Here is a 14007-nt window from a genome sequence, read left to right as displayed (position 1 = left end):
GTGGCACACAATGCTGTCTTGGGACCATACAACACCGCAAGGCTCCTACATTTTTTTTTTTAAACCTCCTCAATGAAATCCTCTTACCGCAGGGTGATCAGGAGCAAATGGTGCGGAATTTTGTAGTTGTTTGGGACAATTCCACCATCCAGCTCTAGTGCGAGAGTGGTTTGAGAATCACCCACATTTCAGGATGGTGTGCCTTCCACCATATTCTCCTTTCCTGAATCCAGTTGAGGAATTCTTCTCCTCTTGGAGATGGAAAGTACATGATTGCAACCCTTACAACCAAGTAAGTCTTCTTCAAGCGATGGATAGGCCTGTGGAGATATTGGGTCACAAGCATGTCAAGGATGAATACAGCATTCAAGGCGTTTTTTCCCACGATGCATGACTCGTGAAAATATTTGCTTTGATGTTGATGAAATTCTCTGGCCAGATGTAATTGAGAGGCATGATCAATACATTAATTGATTCAATGAATGCAGTACATTTTATTTTTTACCTATGTACTTATTTGCATAATATTTTTTTTTGTGGGTTGACAACTCATTGTTATACACCTGAACTCTCCATTAAAGAACTTAATGAAAAACATGTATTTTCATTTCTTTGTGTATCTTCAGCTGAATTTGTTATCAAATCAACAGAACACACTTTTAGTTTTGATATTGAATTTTAATAAATGCATTACTAGAATAAAATGCTGTGTTTTTGTGTGCAGTGAATACTTAACTGTTTCGCCAACATAACAGTGTGTTTAGTTTGCTGTGTTAACTGTTTTGAGATCTGTTACCTGAGTTTGGAGAAATATACCAAATCGATTGAGGAAAAACTGTAAAAAACAGGTAATCTGACCTTTGACCTCTATATAGGCCTATACTAAAGCAGTGATTGGTTAGTGTTCAGTTATGACAATGTGTTTGCACATGTGAGGAGTGTGTGTACGCCCTGGTAAATAAGTGTAGCATTTTGATTGGTTGTGTTTAGAAAAGGAAAGCAAGTCACTTCCTGTTAGATTTTTGTGTCTTTGGTAGAGAATTGTGTGTATTGTTTTGAAAAAAAGTATTTTATGCAATTGAAAACTGTGTGCAAGGCTGAGAAATAGCTTACGGTTTTAGAGATTTGCTGTGTCATTTTGCACTTTGAGTGAGAGGTTTCAAAAATAGTGTGACATGAAAAGATTTTGTGTAAGCAGTTGAAAAAAAACTGTAATTAAGAAACATGGGACTCTTTTGAACAATGCAACAATCAAATAGGTTTACGTTATGACCACCAGTTTGAATTATTTCAGTTCCAGTTTTTGAAAAATTATGTTTTGTCCACCATTTTGGCTTGGCGGACAGGTCGAGATACAATACCTGGAGAGATTTTGGCCGATCCAAGCTGTACAAATTATCCAAATGCCAGTCACATAACAATGTATATGGGAAAAATGAATGGGAATTTTACTTTTAGGTGCCCAAAATAGCTCCTTCCATTTCCATTTCTAGTCAAGAAATATATGACAACACCTGTGTGGGTGGATTTTGTGTGTTTTTTAACACCACAATATTTTAGTTTTTGGGGACAGAATTAAATGGTGTAAAATAAATACACACAATATCCTGTCTGAATTCTTCTGGCTTCCTGTAGTATTGCATATATCAGTGTTACCACATAACTACTGCTCGCTCATTCCGTCAGGTTTTATAACCACTGTCATTAGACCACATTATAAAGCTGAGACCATGTCCTGATGCTGCTCTGAATTGTAAGAGACAAAAAGAGCGACAGGAAGATGTGTGTGTGTGTGTGTGTGTGTGTGTGTGTGTGTGTGTGTGTGTGTGTGTGTCTGAGGAAGAGAGAAAGTGAGATTGTGTGTGTGTGTGTGTGTGTGTGTGTGTGTGTGTATAAAGTGTGTTACAAGGAAAGATTGGATCTGACCCATTAACTTTACAGGCCATTCATTGAGCACCAGTGCAGCAGGGGTCAGTGGGGAGATTTCACTGTAAATCTCTACAAGGATCACAATGGTAGTTTTGAGAGAGAGAGAGAGAGAGAGAGAGAGAGAGAGAGAGAGGAGGAGGAGGAGGAAAAGCACAGCTTGCAACACTGTTCCTGACTCTGTCCAAAGCCAAGATAAGTTTTACTAAGGATATCATCTACTGCCAACCAGCCACCTGGACTTTGTTTTCGTCTGTTACTCATTTAAAAGCTCTACAAAAAAAAAAGGGCTTTGACAGCTTAGCCATTTTCTGAGCAAATGATGAGTATATTTGGGTTGTTTTTCAGCCAGGCCCACTCAGGTTTCTGCCTTAAGAAAAGTTGTTTTTAGATGTGGCCCGCAAACCCAAAACATAACCTCAAAAGGATAGCTCATACGAGGACACTTTGTGCCTCAAGGTAAACAAGGTGGTGTGGAGGAGGTGAAGTGACAGAAGAAGGAAAAGTCAATGTACCACCCCACACACACACACACACACACACACATTTCATGAGCATTTAATTTAGGCTTCAGGATCGTTTAGGAGAAAGACTAAAGTGATTGTTTACCAAACAGCGCTTGCGCTTACACACACACACACACACACACACACACACACACACACACACACACACACACACACACACACACACATACACACTGGCCACATAGTGAAGCAGCAGAGCAGAGGGAGTAATTACAGTGGTAGGACAGGCCACTAGGCCCGCGGTTCACCTCAACCCTGAACACTGAAACTCTTCTGGACCTCTGGGAAAATAAGAAGGGTTGCACTCAGAGGCCAACTTTAGTTACCAGGCTAAAACTATTAATTACTCATAGGGCCAGCACAAGATAACACTGTAATTGGTGGGTTTGCCTATTCCCATGAATCAGCAAGCGCCTCTACCGACCATATCAGTGACTGATTATAAGGATTGGGTTCTTTCACCCCAAGTGCACGGCAAATAACCTCCTGCTAATACAAAAAAATGTGTGCTATTTGTTTTGCACACATGTCAAAGTAATTATGCACTTGGTAGGGCATGTGAATTTTATGGTCATGTAATGGAGATCATGCAGGGGAAGAGAGGAGGGGGTTAGGAGCATTCCAGCACATTGTGTTTTCATACCGTGACCTAGACTCGGCCTAGATAGTGTGTAGCCCAGTGTTACTGCTTCCCTGTTGTAACAGTCAGATAATTACATTCTTGTCTGAACTGCAATTAGGACACTGGTTAAAGATTTGATTTTTTTTTAAATTATATTTTAAACATGTTATAATCGCCTTGGAGCAGCGGATATTAGAATCTGTCTCACACCGTGACAAATGAATTGGGACATTCACTCATTTACTACCTTTCTCTGTTTGTGTTTCATAATGTTTGTAGTCAAGGCAGTGATTTGGTAAAACTGGGAAAAACCCCATGACAGTATTTTTGGCACACTATAATGAATGATGAGAATGATGTCTGCTTTCCAGAAGAAGGCCATGCTTGAAACTTTGCCACAAAACTTCCCAGCACAAACACACTGAGACATAGACTGACACCCGTGCCAGCAGACACACACATACCTCCCACCTTTTGCAATGGAGTTTCCCAGTTTAGACAGACTTCACCCTGGTCCATGGGAGGGGATGGGCCAATACAAAAACTGACTCAAGCCAGAAAATCAGTCAGTCTAAAGAGTAATGAGTTAGAAGAGCAGACACATGGACTTGAGGGGCAGACAAAAGCATCCAGAAGAGCTGTTACTTTGAAGACTACTATTTTGTTACATTTGCCTTGAATCTGGACATATTACACGTTTTGACAGAAAACCCGGTGCAGTGCTTCGTTCTGTCAAATCCACAGGAGATATCATTGATGTTTGTGTCGGACTGTTGCCATGTCGGCTGACAGACTGAGCAGCGTGTCAAAGGAGGTGAAGCCAGAGAGCATGTCGCTGTATCCTCTGGGCACAACAGCTGCCCCTGAGCAGGAGCTGCTGTGTATCTTTGGGACGGGAGACTTAGGGCGCTCTCTGGGACAGCGTCTGCTCCATTCTGGCTACAGGGTGGTGTACGGCAGCCGCAGACCTCACAGCTGTGGCCCCTTGCCTCAGGGAGCTCAGGTACAACACACTGCATGACGTCGTCTTCTCAAACTCTGGAATTCAACTTTTTTCCCCGTCTTTTTTTGTTAATCATTGCTGATTTCAGAATGTGTGTTGCATGATGGTCCTGCACCAAAACAAATAACTGTGTAGATAGAAGTGCATAGATAGTGCTAGGGGGAAAAGAAACAAAAGTTGTTAAACGTTAGAGCTAAACAAGGTCACTGATAATGTGAGTGTTCCTGTGTGTCTGCACATGATGCTGGGTTTAGTTTTCATCTGTCATGCAATATGTACTTTACTAGTGTAATCTGAGGGTTCGGTATGTGGTGTAATGTGAGGGTTCGGTATGTGGCGGTGGATCACTCTTTATGAGAATAAACAGCAGGAGACGGATGACTTTCTCAAGCGGTACTTTACTGAACACCACTCACAGTCACAACAACAACACTTCCCCCGTTCGGACCTTCCACGTGACTGAACTAACCAATCAGAAGCGAGAACTTAGACTGAGGTAAACGTGAGGGAATATCCTGACTGTGTTAAATATGTAAACATGTAAATATGTAACTAATAATTGTGTAACATAAATATGTAAATGATTAACTGACTAAACACTGTAAATACATTTCTAGTAAATTAACTAAAATGTGCCTTATAACTTTCAAATATGAATTAACTCCACTTCTAAATTACACTAGTGAACTATCACTGAACATGCTGAGCCTGTTATAAGTGAATGTGTTGCCACTTGTAATGGCCATGCATGACAATAGCGTTTGTGTGTTTTGCAGGCAATGAGCCACGAGGCAGCAGCCCAGTCAGCCAGTCTGGTCTTTCTTTGTATTCACAGAGAACACTATGACTTCCTGGAAACACTTGCACCTCAACTCCAGGGAAAGGTACCTTGTTGCACAGTCAGAATCCATTGTGTAACATAGCATTTGGTTCATTTCTAACTTTTCATCCACTCTGCTGATTTCATTGATTGGAAGGTGCTGGTGGACGTCAGCAACAACCTCAAGAAGAATCTATACCCAGAGGCCAATGCTGAGTGTCTGCAGAGGTAAGAGGAAATCAGGCAATAACGTAATTACCTAAAATACTGGGAGATTTCATGGATCATGTGGTTCAAGTCACCAACAACTGGTGGAACATGAAGCAAAACCGTTCATTGTTTTTTGTCCAGGCTGATCCCTGGAGCTTATGTGGTGAAGGCTTTCAACACCTTGTCTGCGTGGGCCCTGCAGAATGGACCCTCAGATGCCAATAGACAGGTAATCAATGTGTTAGTGATGTTCTGTTTTCAATCAAATATTTTAGTATTTTTAAGTGTATTTGACACTTGCTAAAATTTAAAAAAGTACTACATTTTCTTCTTCTGCTATTTAGGAATGCACCTTTTTTTCTAATGGTGACAAGTCTCATTTTAGAATTAAACTATTCAGCACTGCTTGTTAAATTATCTGCCTGCTGCAGAACTACAAGCATTTTACAATTGACCCTTCGCTAAGCAGCGCCCGAAAACCGCCACAGGCCAATCGTGGCTTAGCAACCGTAACTAGGGGGAGCGAGCGAGGGAAACACCGTACGCCGAAGCGTTGTGCAAATCCTATACCCGGTATCCTAAAAATTTGAACGGGGCGGTGGAATTTGTTCCCTTCCCGAAACCTAAAACCCAAGGGGAGAAAGGCCAGGTGTGGATCAAGCAATGTGGGTGGCCCCATTCACAACTAGCTAAATGTCGACAGTATTAACAAAAACACATTTGTTTGCTCCAAGGCAAGAACACGCTGATGTTAGCTAGCTAGCTAGCTAACTCAGCACAGCATTGCTTGGAAATAATGACGGTTCTTTGTTCATAATACATATATTTGAACGTAAAAGAAAGGATGTGTACCCACTTTGTGTCCACTTTGGGACATGTTTTCATGCTAATCGAATGTGTTTGGAGCTTGTAACAAGCTAGCGCGGACCGCTGATTAGCTTACAACGCTAGTATTCGGGCCACAGGGAAAGTAAAAACAAATCGCTATTTATGCCACTAAAAAGGCTCAAAACACCACACTTCAACGGTAGCATAATGAGGGTCCCTTAAATGTTAACCGAAGCATTCTCGTATACAGGCGGCCGCCATCTTGGGAGCTACTGTCTTTCTAAACTATCTTTTTAATAAAAGTCTGTACACTTACAATTTTCTCAATGCTTCGGTTAACATTTAGGGACCCTCATTATGCTACCGTTGAAGTGTGGTGATATTTTGAGCCTTTTTAGTGGTATAAATAGCATTTTGTTTTTACTTTCCCTGTGCCCCAAATACTAGCATTGTAAGCTAATCGGCGGTCCGCGCTAGCTTGTTAACAAATTAGATTAGCATGAAAACATGTCCCAGAGAGCGATCGAGTGGGTACACATCGGTTATTAACCCGTCCTTAAGATGATTAAAGGCAAGACGGAGGCTCACTGACATACTTTGAAATATATTTCAGCATTTTGTTAATCACTAAAAATATAAGCAGGAGAATGTTATCATTGCAAAGTGGTCAGGCTAATGTCTTGTGTTTATTCCACAAGATTTATGGATAAGCTGTCACTTAACCTGCTGTGCATGAACATAGCTGTTCCTCAATTTGTGTGTTTCCCATTTGAATGGTCAGCGTATGAGGCGGCTCACATTATTGCATGACCTATAGGCTTTAGCTTCAATTTTGATGAAATTATTCTCTAATCGGTTGCATATTATGTCGTGGATATATCCCTCGAATGCATACTGCAGTCAGTTTTGTCTTGCTCTCTCAGATATTTCACTTGTTCACCAAAAATTACTAATTATCTCCTTGGGAATGTCTGACACCGGTGCATACATACTGTAATAGACGTGCCAGGCACGAAAGCTTGTCAGGCGTAGCAACAGTAACTAAGGAGGGCGGGGCTTAGCGAAGGGTCAATTCCCTGATGTGTGGCGTTGACCAACAAGTTAAAAATAATAGTCTCTTTCAGAAAGGAAAGCATTTCAGTAGTTTTGATCAAACCAAATCCAAGTAAAAGAAGCCAAATCTGAGGAGTCAGCCTCGTGTCTTTGCTGTGAATGCCATCTCTGATGTATCCTTGAATCAATTAACTCCACAGTATCTCTTAGATCTAAGCTCTCTATCACTTTGTCTCCATCATTATGTATGTGTTGGTGTATTTTGAGCACAATCAGCAACATCACTAGGAGTTGACTGAGCACTGTTTTACCTGCTTTCTTCAACTAAATTAAGTATTTCATACAGAAAGACACAGGCATCTCCAGGTACTTTTATGTTCAATCCCTCTGGAGTCAATCATCCTTTTATCATTGTGTGTACAAATGCATAAACATAAATGCATAAATATGAAATAATGTAGACATACAGTATACTCCTCACATGGGGCATTTCGATTGCTTTAAAAGCTATTGGTGTTGTCGTGTTTCCATGCTCCAGGTGTACCTGTGTGGAAACGGTGCTGAGGCAAAGCAGGCAGTAGCAGAGGTGGCCACCAAACTTGGCTTTGCTGCTTTGGATAAAGGTTCTCTGTCAGCAGCCAAAGAGCTAGAGGACTTCCCACTGCAGCTGTTCCCAGAATGGAGGATGCCGCTATACGTGGCTGTCGGCCTCACTGCCTTCATCTTTGTTTATGTGGTCATTAGAGATGTTGTCTATGCATATGTTGAACAGGGGGAAGACAACTCCTTTAGAATCATGGTGTCCCTGGCCAACAAGGTGAATACTGTTTAGTGTTTCTAAAAATGTAGCATTTTTTTTCTCTTTTAAAGTAACTAACTTGGATCTGGGGCATGTTTTCCTCACAGTAACCACTTCTGTGTTCACTGCCAACCTTCTTGCAGGTGTTTCCCATTGTGTCTCTCATCATGTTGTCTCTGTGTTACCTACCTGGTGTCATAGCTGGCTTCATTCAGCTCTACAGAGGCACCAAGTACAGGTCCGACATTAAAACAGGATAGATTTAGATTTAGTGTCTGCAGAGACAATTTCCAATATACTTCAAATATTGTATCCTGCAAGTCAAAGTATGTTTGTTACAGGCGTTTTCCTGACTGGTTGGATCGCTGGATGCTGTGCAGGAAACAGCTGGGACTGGTAGCACTTGGCTTTGCTTTTCTACATATGGTCTACACTCTCATCATCCCCATAAGGTATGTAACAGGTGCCCCATACTACTTCAAAAATGTATTTTAGTAATTTTAACTACAGTCAATTCAGCCAGTTTATTAGGAACACCTAGCTTAAACTAATCTGATGTAATAACAGCCTTGCAATAAATCATTCCTTCATGAAAATATAAATACATATAAATATACTTTATGTACATTTTAGACACTGCGTTTTGTGCTGAGATCTAATATATAGTCAACCCTCATTGATATAAATTGAGTTACAGGGCTGTTGCATTTTATTTTATGATAGGTTTCCCAAACCTGGCAACTGAGTGTGTACTGTAACAATACAAAAATAGTAGGGTAATTATATAGCATTATAATAGATGGACCACACAGAGATAAAAAGCATACTACATAAGAGTTATTTATTTCAGGGGCCACCGGAGGAATTTTGGGACCTTTAGTCAAAATAGACATGCTCCTCCCTTCACCAGCAATACATTTTGGATGACCCTCCATGATCATATGGAAAAAAAGGGATGATATATATATATATATATATATATATATACATATATATATATATATATATATATATATATATATATATATATATATACACATATACAGTCTATGCTCCCGTCTCATGCCCTCCCGGCTGGTGCCATCCCCGAGCTTTGACTTTTCAAAATAAAAGCTTGCGTCTGATCCCTATGTCTTTGTACTTGTGTTTGGTGTTGGTGTGTTGGTGTTTTGGATGTTTGTGAACTAAACAGTACGGTAATCATGTTAATGAATACAATAACCTTTTCAGCAGATGTCTTACAACACGATGGAGTTAGCAAAGCAGTTTTGTGCGAGCAGGATTTATTCAGTTTGATAAATCCCACGGTAATTCGGCTGGTTTACTAAACAGGGAGGGACTATAAATCCTGTCTGTTTTTTGTTTTTTGTATTTCAAGAGCGAATTGCTCCACAATATGAATACAGATTGATCTCTTATTTTGTTGGTAACCATTGTTGTATAATCACAATATTACACTTGAGGAGGCCTATACTTCAGTGATGCGCCTTTCGGACCTCGAAATTAAACCCTCTCGTGTAATATGGCTTAAACAAACGTCAACGTTAATGCTGATGCAGTTTTAAATGTTTTATCACAATGAGTTTACAGACGTTTCTGCTGATTGAGAATCACCTGTGACCTGAGCTGAGACACACCCACCAAACGAGAGAAAACATATCTCAAACACAGACTTAATATACACTATACTACTCTCTCTCTCACTCTCTCTCTCTCTCTCTCTCTCTCTCTCTCTCTCTCTCTCTCTCTCTCTCACTCTCTCTCTCTCTCGCTCTCTCCCAGTCTCTCACTCCCCCCCACTATGTGTATATAATATCACCGGGACCGAAAGGATATTTGAGTCGGGTATGGCTGCATCCTGGAGACCTCCCGTCTCATGCCCTCCTGGCTGGTGCGGTCCGCAAGCTTGACTTTTCAAAAGTCTGGTTCACTATGTTTTCACACGGTGTTTTGGATGTTTTTGAACTGAACAGTACGGCAATCATGCTAATGAATAAAATTATTTTTTCATCAGATGTCTTAGAAGCACTTTTGTGTTTATATGTGCGAGCGGTATTTATTCAGTTTAGGAAATCCCACGGTCTCTAAAGCTACAGTTCAAATTTTCTGCCTGACTAAATAGGGAGGGACCCATCTGCTAGCAATAGGGGCCGAGACTGAGAGGGCTACATGGAGCTACATGGATAAATATGCACCAAACAAGCCACTTTGAAATGTTGCTGTTCTCACGAATGCAAAAGTTGGATGACCCTCCCCCCTAGACAAAAAAAATTGGATGACCCGCCCCTCAACAAAGAATACAAATATATGACCCTTCCCTATTTTCCTCCGGTGGTCCATTCCATAAATACTGAACGGTCCGGTCCCTATGTAACCAGAAAATTCTGAGATTTTGCCTTCAGTTTCATAGAAACGCCTAAATAAACTTACAGGGACTCCTGTTATAGAAAAGTGCATTATTAGAAGAAAGAAAGACAAAAAAAATAACTGGAAGTCACACTGAAAAGAGTTGTCAAACTCTTTGCAGAGTGGAGCTAGGTGGTTGCTAATGTGTTTGTAATGGATGAAAGGATTTTGATTGGCCGTTGTTAAAAATAAGCATGAATTCATATGAACATTTATACTAGCATTTTCAGCCACATCTCACAGTCCTCCTCAGTGGATGGAGGCTGTTGTCACAAAGGTAACTCAGTTGTCCCGTGACCTGAAGAGTGGAAAAAAGGATAATTCAGATGTTCAGAGTTGTTGCTACTGCTGCTGCTGCACTGTCATACTCCCTCCCGCAACCTCAGACCCACAGATGCCAACCTCCTTTCCCCTCTCACCTGCCCCACGCACCGAACCTGGGGTCACAGGGCTTTTTCTGTTGCTGTCCCCTCCCTCTGGAACTCTCTCCCCCAACACCTCAGACTTTCCACATCACTTGCTATCTTCAAAACCACACTCAAACTCATCTGTTTAAAGCTGCTTTTAACCTGTAACCAACTTAACTGTTTCTATTTGTTCGCATCCTGTTTATGTGCTGTTTTGCTGCACCTTTTTCTTATTTATCTCTAGTTGTTATTGATGTTGTTTTTTTACTGATCTTGCTATTGTTTTTCTTTGTGCCTTTGAATACCTTTTAAAGCGCTATATAAAATAAATGTATTATTGTTGTTTAATAATTTTCTTCCCTAGATATTATGTGATATTCTGGGTTTCTGCGAATACCATCTCACAGGTAAGACAAACATGCAGCTGGAAAAGAAGCACAGGAATTTCCCCAGTGTGGGATGAATAAAGTCTATCTTATCTTATCTTAAGCTAAATAATAAGAATTAAAAGTACTGCCTTCATGTACAACTATACATTGAGTTGTCTTTGCATAATGCTGTACTGTTTCAGTACAGAAACTGTTTATACACATCTCTCTGTCTTGTGTACTGTCACTTTAAGATCAGGGAGAACCGAACGTCAGTGTTTGACACCACCACGGCCTGGCGTTCAGACTCTTACTACTCTATGGGGATTCTGGGATTTGGCCTGTTTCTCCTGTTGGGAATAACCTCTCTCCCCTCTGTCAGCAACGCTCTCAGCTGGAGGGAGTTCAGTTTCATACAGGTACAGATGTTGTGCATCCCGTCAAAATGTATCTGAATCCCTGCATCCTGTTTACACATTGAAACACTGGCAGTCACAACTGGAGGAATGTGGAGTTTCCAGTGGTGCTGGCTCTATAGTCTCCCAAGAAATCTGTCCAACAGCTTAAGAACATGTTTGTGCCTCTGTCTTTTTATGGGAAATATTGCATAACAGATTGAAACCTGAAACAACAAAGGTTTGTTTGTATTCCGATCATATCTTGATCAGCCCACAAATTGAGAAAGTACATGTGTATATACTCTTTGCACTTAAATGCTATACCCTTAAAAAAAACAAAAAAAATGACAGCAAAGGCTTCACTCCTTTTGTAGCCAACAGATTTGGCATTCGTAGCACACAACAAGGAAACTGAATGGCAGGCAAACACATTGACATGACATTTTAGAGCCATTTTTTTATAAAATAATTTGATTAGTAAGCTTCTGATGAAATGAATAGAAGCCAAGCTTTAAGCTATGACTCATGAGAACGATTCTGTGCTTTAGCCCAGATGGAAAACAGTTACAGGGGCCAGATAGATGTTTCCAACTTCCCGTTGGAAGTAATCTGTTGAAAGTGTGTTGGTGGTATTTCCGTCCTTCCCTCGATAAATCTTTCGCTGTGATTGTTTTTACTCGGCAGCCACAAGTATTTACCTTTTTTTCCCCCACTTTGACCAAACGAAAATGAAATCGGTCTCACTACAGGGAACAAAAGTCATTCATAAATGTAACTGGGTCAATGCAAGCTCATTTTCTCATTCCACACTCTCCTCCCCTTTACTCCAGCCCAAATTAGAGCAGTGCTTTAAATGTTAAGTTATTCATCACATGTAATTTGGGGGAGAGCATACATTATGTCTACGGAATGGATCTACATGCCTGTAAATTTGCAAGTGTGTATGGTGTATGCACGTTCTCTATCTACAGTAGTTGAATTATCACTATGTGCATACAGTACTGTATGTGTGTGTGTAAGTAGATGATTGTGTTCACATGTATAGGTTAAAGCTTGTCTCTGTAAAGGTCAGTCTATCACTTACTGAGCCTATTACACAGTGATTAGTTCTGTGTTTAATAGTGCAAGTGTAACTATGTGAATCTGTGAATGTCTTACTGTTTTTTTTCTCTTTTCCAGTCCAAGCTGGGATACCTGACAGTGTTCTTCTGTACCCTTCACACCTACCTGTACGGCTGGGACAAGTTCCTTCGTACCTACAAATGGTACATGCCTCCGGCCTACATGCTCTCTCTGGTGTTGCCTTCTGTGGTGATAGTCCTCAAGCTGCTGCTCCTTCTTCCCTGTGTGGACCGCAGCCTCACCCGCATTCGACAGGGCTGGGAGAGGACTGATACGCAGGACGGCAGTGAGAAACCACTGCCAACATAGAGACTATTACAGACACAAAAACAATGGTATGCACTGAAAAAGGCCAACACAAAGACACCACAGTGACTTGCCTTCCAAGAGCTCTATTATCAGGTAACCCCAGCTCATTGTTTTGGATGTCATAGATCCAAGACTATGCAATTTACACTTATTGTTCTGCTCTCTATTTTTAACAAAGTCAACAAAGGCAATTGATTGAAACCCCTTTCAGTCTCTCTTTGTGTGATCGTATTTGAATTGTTCCATTTTGTAAAGATAGTATATGATACAATGGCACTGTGTAGGCCTTTATCAGTTATACAAATACCTTAGAGCAGTGATCTCAAAGTAGGGTCCGGGGACCCCCAAGGGTTTGGGGCACTCTGCCAGGGGGTCCGTGAAAGGTTTTCAGATTAATTAATTAAAATCACCATGACGTTTTCTTTCTTCTTACAAAAGGCTTCATAGCTCAACAAATACAATGATAAAAATCAAGATTTATAATAGTTAATAGATTACACTCCAAACTAACAAATCTATAACTCGTATAATCTGCAAATATGTTTAATACATGTCTAATACATATCTATTACATTTTTCTGTGTTGTTTTTTTACATAACTAAGACTGTAGAAGTGTAAAGAATAGGATATTTAAAAGCAGCAGCCGTATAGATTTAGTATTAAAGCAGCCGTATAGGATTTTAACACTAGAGTTGACTACAGTCATTTCACCATAACCATGTACAACTCTGTTGTAATTCCCTTAACAACAACAGCAAGAGTTTGACTTTAATTTTTATACACAGTTTCTCATCAACCTGCATCTACATGGCGGCTTTTGTTTAATCAATTCACTTTGTATCCTTTTCTGTAAATCAAGATTTTTGGATCTTTTGTTTGTCCTTACTAATGTTGCTATATGTCAAGTGTAACCACTGTTCAATAAATTGAATTGTGACTGAACAGTGTTGCCTTTTTTCTCTTTCTCCCTACCATATATACTGTCTTTCATCTTGTCTGAAAGCTCAGTCAATCTGAGAGAGGTTATCCCTGCTGAGTTGAGTGTGCTCTGTCTAGTCGTCCCGGTCTGATCCCTCTCCGGGGTTCCTCCCTCCAGCTGATCTGATGCCGTTCTCCAGGAAACATTCGCTCTGACCTGCGGGCTTCACCCAGCTGCTACTGGATCTCATCACATCAATGGAGAGAGGAGCGTGCAGACTCCTCCATCA

The 14007-nt window shown here is 40.6% G+C and overlaps 1 protein-coding gene across 1 annotated transcript; it reads left to right on the top strand.

Annotated features, from left to right (window-relative positions):
• Positions 1-3575: 3575 nt before the first annotated feature.
• Positions 3576-13741, top strand: LOC144517338 (metalloreductase STEAP4-like). The gene is made up of 10 exons (XM_078249415.1): positions 3576-4078; positions 4855-4962; positions 5056-5126; positions 5250-5337; positions 7528-7806; positions 7932-8026; positions 8130-8240; positions 10966-11008; positions 11224-11388; positions 12547-13741. Exons 1-10 carry the CDS (start codon positions 3854-3856, stop codon positions 12796-12798), a joined length of 1437 nt encoding a protein of 478 aa, XP_078105541.1. The 5' UTR covers positions 3576-3853; the 3' UTR covers positions 12799-13741.
• Positions 13742-14007: the final 266 nt, after the last annotated feature.

Source organism: Sander vitreus, chromosome 4, assembly GCF_031162955.1.
Source record: "Sander vitreus isolate 19-12246 chromosome 4, sanVit1, whole genome shotgun sequence".
NCBI classification, from domain to species: domain Eukaryota; kingdom Metazoa; phylum Chordata; class Actinopteri; order Perciformes; family Percidae; genus Sander; species Sander vitreus.
The sequence above is the reverse complement of the archived record's forward strand: the minus strand, read 5'-3'. Positions and strand labels throughout refer to the sequence as shown.